Source organism: Morchella importuna, assembly GCF_003444635.1.
Source record: "Morchella importuna strain M04M26 chromosome Unknown Morimp01GS012, whole genome shotgun sequence".
Taxonomy (NCBI): domain Eukaryota; kingdom Fungi; phylum Ascomycota; class Pezizomycetes; order Pezizales; family Morchellaceae; genus Morchella; species Morchella importuna.
Genome location: NW_025763409.1, coordinates 1,021,955 through 1,032,605, shown reverse-complemented (window position 1 = coordinate 1,032,605; position 10,651 = coordinate 1,021,955). Strand labels below are relative to the sequence as shown.

Below are 10,651 nucleotides of genomic sequence, written 5' to 3'. Positions count from 1 at the left end.
GAACGTAAAAAAAGGTGTTGAGTCTGCACAGTCAAGCCGTTGAATCTCTCGGTATACCGTGCCGGCGTATACAGTACTTCCGGCCTCTATTCGGCTTCTCTCTCCGCTCCGTATAGTTCGTCAAGCCCGTGAGCCTGTCTGTCTTACATCGGAGGTGACCGCTGGCTGGCTTGGGAGCATATGCTTAAGCTTGAGAGGGTCTTCTTTCTCCTTACAAACGAATTGATTGGGTGGGAAATTCCGTGCATTTCTTTCCCCGCAATTTTGCTTTTTTTGCACGCATGCAAGGCAGTGCAGATGTCATTCATTTAGGTAAGGTCTCGTGAGCGGCGGCGACGGAGGTTGAATAGATGAAGTGGATAATCCACTCGGGACATTTGGCAGTGAATTAGTTGACTGAGGGCCTGGGGGGGGTATCTGAGTTTCGATTCAAGGTTTGGTTTACAAAAACCGTATTGGCAGACAGTGCTACTCCAGTTGGATTAGTTATGCACCCTATCCTCTCTAGATCTACGTATTCATGTAGGTACTAACCCTCCTAGATCCTATATCTACTGCGATATACTCAACTTCATTCTTGGAAAAGAACCCCCGAGGTGAAGCCGGGTCTAGGGATGAAGAAAAAACTGTCTCGAAGCTCGATCCTTCATCTTAATATGAGGAAAGGAATTCCATTACGCCAATGAAGAAGAGTACAGAAACACGTGCAGTGGACCGGCAATGAAGGGGAAAAAGTTACCTATTCATACCTGTATACAATGACGTTTTCTCATAGGCATCTTGGAGCTCCTCCAGAAGCTACTTTCCTTTTTGTGGTGGAGGAGGGTGAAAAACGTGGTAATAAGCCCGGGAACTCGGGAGGAGAAAGGGGAGGGAGTCGACAGGAAGATTTCTCCTGTTCCTTCCTTCCTTCCCTTTCACAATGAGACGAAAAGGCACATAAACTGACGGAGCAGGTACACATCGGTGGAGTCCTAGCAGCCAAGAAAGGGAGAAGAATAGGAGCTGTAAAAGAAATTTAAATCGACAATATCAAGTGTTAAAATGGCATGGATGGGACCACTGGCACCAAATAACACAAGAGCGCGGATAGAGCGCTTCCTTCCTACCCCGCCTTTACGAGATGAAAACCACGTTCGCAGAGCCTTTTTTTTTCCCAGGCATTGTGACTGTGGTACAAGGTGCGTGCCACTATGTGCTTTCTTTTTCCCTTCACTAATTCATTGAGTACCTACATGAATCTATCAACATGTCTCGTTGTCCATCTTTTTTTGAACTGATGCATGGCTGTTGATGATACAGCGGCTGCCGGACGACATGTCCTTTAATTTTGATATTGCTTAGCTAGCAGATATGTCACTGCTGATGATCATGAGTGGGTAGAACGAGTCAAGCAATAGTAGTGACCGCATTTCTAATTGATTGCTACAAGGGTAAGGCGGCACTAATTACATACCCAGCCAGCCTTCAGATCTGGTATATATGCAATACTAGTTAATCCCAAACCGCTTACCATCTCGATTTAAGTGACATCCAGTCAAGGCATCTGGAGGTTCTTTTTCTTAATTTTTTGATGATTTAAAATAGAAATGAAGGGGGCGGATGCAGCCACTGCTAGAAAAGGCTGCATCTCAGATGAGAGAAGTCATTGGGGTTGGCCTTGGTGGCTGGTACATAAGTACTGTAGGTAAACCTTTTATTCTAGTAGTTCATGTGTGACTGGTTTGTGCGATGGATGAGTTCCTACCATTGTAGACCAAGGATTGAATTAGAAGGTGGATGCCGATGAGAACTTGTATCAAGATCTAGCAGGACCATGAGTTAGTACTCTACTCTAGAAGATGGGCATACATGTAAGGAATACTAATGTGAGTAAAGTACAGCGCATTGATATATGACTGCTATTGTCGAGACTTTAACTTTGTCTGCACGGGTACCAAGCCGTTGATGAAGCTATCAGATCTCTCCCTCTAGAAAAAAAAAAAATTCATCCCCTGTTGATTTCTTTTTCTTTTTCGTTCTTCCACTCCTTCCCAAGTTCGTCATCTGGGACAGAACAGTGCCACATGCAGGATTTTCACTGAGTAAATAGAACATCGGCGAAAAAAGAGTACGGCTCTTAGGCCGCCTTTGCACAATTTTTGTTCGCAGGGTATCTCTACTTGGTTATGATGGGCGAGGTCTGCTACTACTAGTGTAACTGAAATATTACAATTATAATTTTTTCTTCTTTCACCTAATCTAAACGTACCTAAGCACAGATTCAAAGCATGAGTTGAATGACAGCCTGTAACAGTTTGTACCCTACAATCTTCTGCTAGGTACGACTTACTATATGCACCCTGTAAGTTTTCGGTCTATCTGATTATTAGTTTGTCCTAAATAGCTGTGAGCTGTGAGCTGTGTGAGTGAATGAGCTGGGGCCCTCTAAAGTGACATCTGTCTATCTCCCTCGGTTCACCCTGCGGTCTTTCCCATCCTCATAATTCATACACCCCTCACCCCCCTCTTCAATCATAGTCCCTCACTTACCCCCCTCTCCTCCTTCACCATCTCACCCCATTCATACCCCCCCTCCCTCATCATCATCACTTTCACCTTCATCACCACCTTATTTCCAAGGTTTCTCACTATCCGGATTGGGTACCCGTCTTGCTGTTCTTTACCAGGGCTTTCCCTCTTTAACTACTTGTTTCTTTCTGCTGCTCCTTCTTAGTAGTGTTGCTCTTTCTGGCTGGCTGCTTCTTATTGCTCCTGTTGGAAGGTCCCTTCTACACAACCTTGCTGCTACTGTGAGCTGAGGCATCGATTTTACCGGTTTCTCCTACATACATACCTACCCTGCCCCGTGTGCCTAGCCCTCGTGCACTTTTTCTCCATCCTCATTCTCGCCGCGCGCCGCTACGGCTGCTGCCACTGATTACATCCATCCATCACCTCCGACCACCTCATCCAAAGAGCTCTATCGCCAGCATAGGTAGTGTCACTACTACATACGTACATTACATACTCACATAAACCAACACGGATCTTCATCTGCAACTTGCGCTCTGCTTCGGTTCCACAAAACCTAGGCAAGCAGGAGCATTGGCGTTGCTGCATCTGTCGGCCTAAGAAACCCAACAACTACCCCCAGAAGTAAAAGGGAAAGAAAAAAAAAAAGGAATCCTAGTTGCGAGACTTGTGCAATTGGGTCTGCTCCACCTGCCCCCTTCGCCCCGCGTTAAACTATAGGAGACACGATACTCCAACAGTTCTGTGTCATCTCCACCTTTCACGATCGATCATTCCTCGAAACAAAAAAGGTAATATCCTCGCTCTTCATACGCTCGCCCTCCCCGCATCAACCCAAGCGACCCCAACTGGTCCGCTTGATGTGTGCGATTCATCGGTGGTCCGATCCTCGCTTCCATTGTGGCCGTGTGTGCTTGTGGGGCGCTCCCGCTCGTCCATCGTGCCTAGCTAGTGATATAGAAACTTGCTAACTCTGAATTATTACTGTTACAGTCGCATTCCCATCTTGTGCGTCGTTAAAGGGTCTATTTCCGACCCAACACCCCCGCATTCCGCTTTGCGATTCAGACCTTTCCCCACCTCCTACGACGAACGCCCCTGAATTTACGGTAATAATAAAATATCCAGCCGGTTCGAGATTATATTTTGGGTAGAATATTTCACCATCGGAGCTTGTTTTTGTTATATTTTTTTTCCTTCTATTTTCGCATGAGCTGTTGAGCTCACGGCTATGGGAATTGAATCGCATCGCTCACACGATGGTTTGCAATTAGCTACATTATCACCTGGAATTACCCGTATCGAAGACGTACAACAACACCAACATAGAGCAGGAAGTTATCATCCACTAGTAGATCAGCACGATTACCGGTCAGGACATTCGGAAGAAGGCATACATAACATGTCGATGGCTGCAGGAGAACACCATCAAACTATAGGGCAATATCAACAGCCCCATGAGCTTGATGAGAAGCCTCGAGGGAGAGAACGAGATAGAGAGGGTATGGGAGAAGGAAGTGGAACTTCCGGTCCTGGGGGACCACTGAGTAGCAGCACAGAACCTCAAACACGGAAAAGGAGGAGGAGCAGAAAGGGGATGGAGAAAACTTTTACTTGTCCGCAGCCAGGGTGTGGAAGGGCGTATTCGAGAGCAGAGCATCTCTATCGGCATCAACTTAACCGTAGGGACCCCTTATAACTTTCTTTAAACTATCCTTTGGGTGAGCAGCCGTTTGGATACCCGTATAAGATATCGAAGAGATGGGGAATGGTGCGGGGCTGCATATGATTTTTTGATTTATTTCTTTTCCGGACTTTTTGGACTTCTACTGGGACAGTCCTCTAGGTGTTAATTAAAGTGAATCAGGTTTTAGGATGGGTAGTAGAATGGGTGCTGACGGTTGGTGGGCTTTAGATCAACCCAAGCAGATATACTTTTGCGATTTCCCCGATTGCAAGCGGTCATTCGTTCGGCAGGACCTCTGTACACGGCATCGTGATCGGCATACAAACCGGGGCTCTCAACTCCAGAGGAAGGACAGCTTCCTGAACAACCCCGTTGGTGCAGCTGCAAGGAATATTCTTCAGGATCGGAAAAATTCGATGACTTCCATGACCCAAGGGTCATCCTCACCCGAGTCTCCAACCACCCCCAGCATTTCGATGAAGGCCGAAGATTCACCGATCATGACACCGAATGGGATACATTCTAGAGGGCCTATGGATATGACCGCTTCCCCTGAAACGTCGTCGGCAACATTGCCTGGCTCTTCAAGTGTTTCGACACCTGCAGCTGAAAATCGGTCCAAAATTCGCAAGATCTCGGCCGATCACTCGCACCCAGGTCAGCGCATGTCAAATGGAAGTATTGATGCGGGAAGAAGGTTTAGCATGGATTCAAGGTCACAATCGATTTCTGAAGCCTCGCAAATGAACGGTAACCAAATGTATGCTGGTATGAATCATCAGAATCAACAGGTTTCTCAGGCCAATAGACCGACTATTCAAACCATGGCTGGAACACCCAACATGAATGGTCTATCCTTACAGTCGCCTTTTTCCGCAACATCTTCATCTTCGGGAAACCCTTATTCTGGGCACCCAGCTACTGCCGGCGTATCTATGCCAATGGCCTCAGGCGCAGCTTCGAGTCCAGGGACGTTTGTTCCTTCGACTGCATTCGCAACATTCTCTCTCCCTCAACCAGCTTACCCAAACCTAAGTCAGAGTAATGCGCCGAATAATGGGCATACTGGATACATAACCTCACCACCTACTAGCTCGTCACCTGGAGACCAACAAGGGCCTACTGGAGCTGCTACAACCTCCGCGCCGGACTTTGATATGATACAGTATACCATCCCGATGTTTGGCGGAGATGGGTATACTCGATCCCCAAACTGGATGGCTAACGACTTCGCGTCTTGGTTCTTCGATGATCCTTCAATGGGAATTAACTCGCAGAGGCAAGCTTCAATACCCGGTAGCTATGTAGAGAATCTGAATGCCATGTCTCCCCAAGGTTACTATATGGCGAACCACGACTTCAGCGGCGGAGGTTTTTATCCTTCTCCTTTGCCACAACATCCAATGTCCGTCACCAGTCTTATCGCGCCTCCAAGCCCGCCTCAGGAATCTCTTCTGTCAGAGCACAGAAGGCTAGAGCTGGTAGACATAGTTGAGCAATGGATTAGTGCTGATGACCTGGATGAAAACCTCTTGAGCTTATGCATGATGCAGTCGTATATCTCGGATTACTGGACTCATTTTCACCCCCAGCTACCTATCCTTCACCGGCCAACGTTCTCTGCCGACAAGACGCAGAACTATCTACTTATCACAATAATCGCCATTGGAGCTTCCATGATGGAGTACAAAAGGGATCCTACAATAGCAGAAGCAGCATGTACGCTAGCGGCAAAACTGGCGGATGGTGTCCGATGGTCAATATTTGCCGATCAGGATTTTCGGCCTCCAGCAAAACTTTGGGTATTTCAGGCTTTACTTCTTTTGGAGACCTTTGAAAAGATGTTTTCGAGTAGGCAGCTTCATGAGCGTGCGCATATTCACCATGCTACTACACTCACTCTGATGAGACGAGGATCTTCGTTGACTGGAAGGTGTGCCTACGATTCCCCACAAAGCGGTCGTGATGTGAAGTCCAACAGTGAAAGCGGCAGTGTAATATTTTCTGGTCAAATTTCCGGAACAAATACCCAAGACGAAAACTGGAACCGGTGGATTGTTAGCGAGGCAACAAGGCGAGCGGCCTTTGCAGCCTTCGTTCTAGACTCGACCCACGCGACAATGTTCGGCCACTCTGCAGTCATGGTTGCACATGAAATGCGATTACAGTTACCTTGTGACGAGACCCTATGGGCTGCAACAAGTTTCAGCGAAGTGTGCAAAATCGAGCAGTCTCTGAACCAAGCAGGAGTCAAGCAAACAACCTTCCTCGATGGACTGAAGAAGACTCTGAACGGGCAGAATGTACGAACAAACTCTTTCGGGCGAACAATCCTCATGGCTGGTTTGCTCAGCGTAAGCTGGCACATGCATCAACGAGATCTTCAAGTGACGTCCCTCGGCGTTGCAACGCAGTTAGGCGGACAAGTTAAATGGCGCCAAGCACTAACCAGGTCTTTTGATCACTGGAGAAAGGATTTTGATGCTGCTTTGGCTGGCATTCGGACAACTTTTGAGGGTATGGATTATTTTATTCCCTCAACTGAGGATATAGAGCATGAAAATATCTTCGAAAGTCGAACTGTTTTGCACCACTTAGCCCACATGTCAATGCACATCGATATAGTGGACCTTCAGATCTACGGTGGTGCGAAACGTTTGTTGGGTCGAACTATAACACCAAACGATGCTGGCATGGCTCGTAAGCGGATGGAAACCTGGGCCCCTAGTGCGAGGGCAAGAGATGCCACATTTTACGCCCTTCGATTCTTGAGTCAGGTAATGCTGCCAGAAGAGCGATTAGACATGTCATTCGACAATGAGCATCCAGGGACGCCGGGATCGATAAAGAGAATGGCCGCAACTACAGGGGTGCCGATATACAACGCTCGAGATGACCACCTTCTCAACCGACCTTGGGTTCTTTACTACGCTTGTTTAGTCGTTTGGTCCTATGGATTTGCGCTAGAAGGCGTCCTCAAGGGGCCCATTCGACTTCCGACAACCAGCCAAGAGAAATATGCAGATATGAGGGCATATCTGAACAGGGTAGCAACTGTACCTTCGCCAGAAGGGTTGACAGAAATTCGTGACAAGAATGCTACTTTGGGACTAGTTATGACTTTGCAAGAGATGTTCCATAATTCGGGCTGGGAACTATTGGACGAGGCGTCGCGATTGCTACAGCAGTGTATCGGGATTTTGATTGGAGAAGTCCCACAGAAGTGAATTTCATATGTTTCTTTTTATGTCTTCAATTATTTCAAATCATCATTTTTCCTTTGTTTGGATGGATTATTTGGGTGGAATTTGTGCTCTTTTCTTTTGTCTGGTTTGGGAGGAACAATCTGCTTTATTCTTAACTTATTTCCACTCGCACACTCCTATCCCCATTTCAGCGTTTATATTATTATCATATATCGGTATATATACTTAACATTGTCCCTTTCGTTTATTCTATTTTCTTTTATTTTACTTTCGTTGGGTGTGTGGGAGGGGGGCTTGCATCTTTACTACTCATCGTCTTATTACTTGACATATTCCGAACTCATTTACGTGGTATTTTGGTTAGTTTTTTTTCCGGCGTAATCCCTTCCGCGCATGTGGGTTTTTATTTTTGATGAGGTTCCTTTTTACGGTCTATCGTTTCGCACCTGGTTTCATATACCTATTTCTTTGGTTTGTTGGGAGTAAAATGATACCAAAAAACTTTGTACTTTGATGGAGCAGTGCATCAGTCACTGTGTGTATGCTAGCGTTCGTTTCGTATTCTTTTCTTTTCTCTTGACCCACGCTCAATCACTTTTTTCTTCTCTTTCTTTCTTACTTCATGGGCTGGCTGGTGTTCCTTTTTTTTCTTCTTATTTTGTAGTAGGGATGATATTTATGTGTGTGATCAAATCCGTTGTCAATCCAAAAGACATCTCGTTTTACTTCCAATTGAAATGAGTCCTTGCATGGTGTTTCGTCCCCCCGGTCCTGTGTCGTCATTGGGGAGGTGGGATATGTGGTTTGTTTTGTGTGGCCGATGTGGGCTGACGAGCTCATCTCCGAGTGACGACCTTCATCTGGCTAGTCTTTCCAGATTAATCGATCGTGGATTGACAACTCGGCGTTTTTTTCTTTCTCTTTTTTTTTCAGTCTCTCTTTTCTTTTCTTTTCGCTTTGCTTGCTAGGATTTTTTTTTTTGTCTTTCTTTTTCGGCGATGATGGCATATCGCATGGCACAGATAAATACTCTAGTAACCACGTCTCAGCAACCAAATACATGTATTATTATTGATGCTATAGGCAGGGCTGCTTGAAAGAAAATTATCCAATGCAAAGTTGCCTACCTACTCTACACTTATTTGTGAAGTTGCGGGTTCGTATGGCTATGCCAAGTTATATGGATCGGTCAGGGACGAGACAGTGTATGTACATATGTACATGTAGAGTAGGTACATGTACTCTACCTACATGTATTCAACCAGCCAACCAGTCATTGACATCTGAATATACCGTTTAATTAGATTGGTCGATCAACCCTAAGATCGAAATTGTATAAGTAGCCTTATTTTGATCTTATATAATTATATAAGGTTTAACTATGCATATGGGTGGTGAATGTCTCGTGCTTGCCGTGTACGTACTACGGAGCACTCAAAGTAATCCTGCGAAGAAAACTCTAGAATGTTGCCTTGAAAGAACCCACGATGAAACTGTGGGGAGCACTACAAAGTGAATTGCGGGAACATCGTGGGGATGTCAGACAGCCACGATATATCGAGCTCTAACAACCATCTTGATTAAACGCTCGAGCACGTACCTGCATCACCCACAAGTAAGCAACTTAAAGCGTGCACGACTGTACTACTATGTTCTTCAAGAACCTCTAAACGATTCTAACTTAACCCACTGATAAGTTTGGTTGGAAGATGTAGAACGACTTCTTTTCCAAACTTACCGTTGACCAGACACCAGTTAACCGCCAAGGTGTCAGAGCCCGTCCATGCTTGGTTTAACGCTTGATTCGGTAAGATCGATCGCCCGACATCACCTTAGTCGACAGCACATTGATTGTGTGATATGATGCAGGGGCTGGCGAGGATAAGGGCGTGAAGATCAGCCTGCGAATCTGGTGACATGTACCGGGGGCATATGTGCAAAGTACGGGGTTCCTCACCACCGAAGCAAGTCTTTTTTTGGTTAGCCGCGAGTACCCATCCTTCAGCCCCGGATAATATCCATCTGAGGCTTTCCTTAATTGCTTCACATGTTGCGGAAGAGGATAAAGGCACGCCATATCAACCTATCTCAGAGACCCAGGATTGTTAGTTTGAGAAACTAGATTGAATTCATAATCCGCTATCAATAATTAGAGCATTCTATCTAGTACTGACACCATCCCTATGCAGAATTAAATTCTGCATGTGGCAGGCAGCCCAGCGGGGTGCATAGGAACCACCCAAACCTGGCGCCCCCGGGATCTCCTTGCCAATAAAAAACAATGGTTACCCCACGAACACTGGTTCATCCGATGTTCCATAGGGTTCCATAGGTTAGGTTCCTTCGCTACGTGCGTTTATTCCCTAGTGCCATCCCCAGATTTATTGAGATCGTACGTGTGTTACCCCCACGTTCACGCTTATTATTACCCCCACGCAAGCGCCGGAGAACACGGTATTTTATCCGTAATGCTTCCCTCGGGATTGATAACTAGACTTGAGATAACGCCTTTCCCTTCCTTTGGCAGAGGAGATAGGTACGTATAAGTACCTAAATCGCGAGTGAGACTTTTTCCATGCGGGTCTGATCATGGGCGCCAGCCACCAAGCTAGCACGTCAGTAAGTGTGTTTAGAATTTGAATTCCGCTAGGTGTGTGCGTACTCTACATAATAGTTAATACCTCAAAGATGTTATAAGTGCGAAACAGTGACTCAGATAGTAGGCAATACTTAAACGATAAAGCAGTTGTAATGAAAATGAAATTGTATGCCTAAGGTGAGACACATCCGCCCACTAATTCGAGTCTTCAAGGAGTGTCTAGTACGTACATGCGTATACGTATGGCATGGCCAATTACTAAAACCATTTTCTCAGTAGAATTAAACATCATCCATATGTATAATCATCGATTTATAATCACAAGTGCGCAATATTGAAACACCTCCTACCAGAAGGATAAAAGTGGTCCACAAACCTCCGAAGATATTATACGGCTTCAGAAAGTAGAGTGCTAGATCTTATGGCCAGATGCGCCGAGCTTGTGCAAACAGCCAGGCAAGTAGGTAGACCCCAGCTTATTACATACCTTTTTCTTTTTTTTTTTACTGATATTCTTTTTCTTCCAGTAATAAGTGTTCAGGACAGGCCAGTGTAAGTCAGTTTCATCTGGAGATCTGTAGATTTGGCCAAGTTAGAAACCACTAACTACCTCCACCTAGCGCCAAGCCTAGGGATACCGAGTGA

At 45.8% G+C, this 10,651-nt stretch overlaps 3 protein-coding genes across 3 annotated transcripts; all 3 read left to right on the top strand.

Moving 5' to 3' along the window:
• Nucleotides 1-2,279: 2,279 nt before the first annotated feature.
• Nucleotides 2,280-3,866, top strand: LAJ45_04907 (uncharacterized protein; the record flags this gene model as incomplete). Its single annotated transcript, XM_046114483.1, has 4 exons — nucleotides 2,280-2,295; nucleotides 3,255-3,305; nucleotides 3,508-3,623; nucleotides 3,789-3,866. The coding sequence occupies 4 exons, from the start codon at nucleotides 2,280-2,282 to the stop codon at nucleotides 3,864-3,866; spliced, it is 261 nt and encodes an 86-aa protein (XP_045972509.1).
• A 50-nt stretch (nucleotides 3,867-3,916) lies between these two features.
• LAJ45_04906 (uncharacterized protein) lies at nucleotides 3,917-7,428 on the top strand (the record flags this gene model as incomplete). Its single annotated transcript, XM_046114482.1, has 3 exons — nucleotides 3,917-4,196; nucleotides 4,430-6,134; nucleotides 6,195-7,428. 3 exons carry the CDS (start codon nucleotides 3,917-3,919, stop codon nucleotides 7,426-7,428), a joined length of 3,219 nt encoding a protein of 1,072 aa, XP_045972508.1.
• Nucleotides 7,429-9,875: 2,447 nt separating this feature from the next.
• LAJ45_04905 (uncharacterized protein) lies at nucleotides 9,876-10,651 on the top strand (the record flags this gene model as incomplete). Its single annotated transcript, XM_046114481.1, has 7 exons — nucleotides 9,876-9,943; nucleotides 10,008-10,022; nucleotides 10,154-10,183; nucleotides 10,283-10,304; nucleotides 10,436-10,466; nucleotides 10,534-10,558; nucleotides 10,627-10,651. 7 exons carry the CDS (start codon nucleotides 9,876-9,878, stop codon nucleotides 10,649-10,651), a joined length of 216 nt encoding a protein of 71 aa, XP_045972507.1.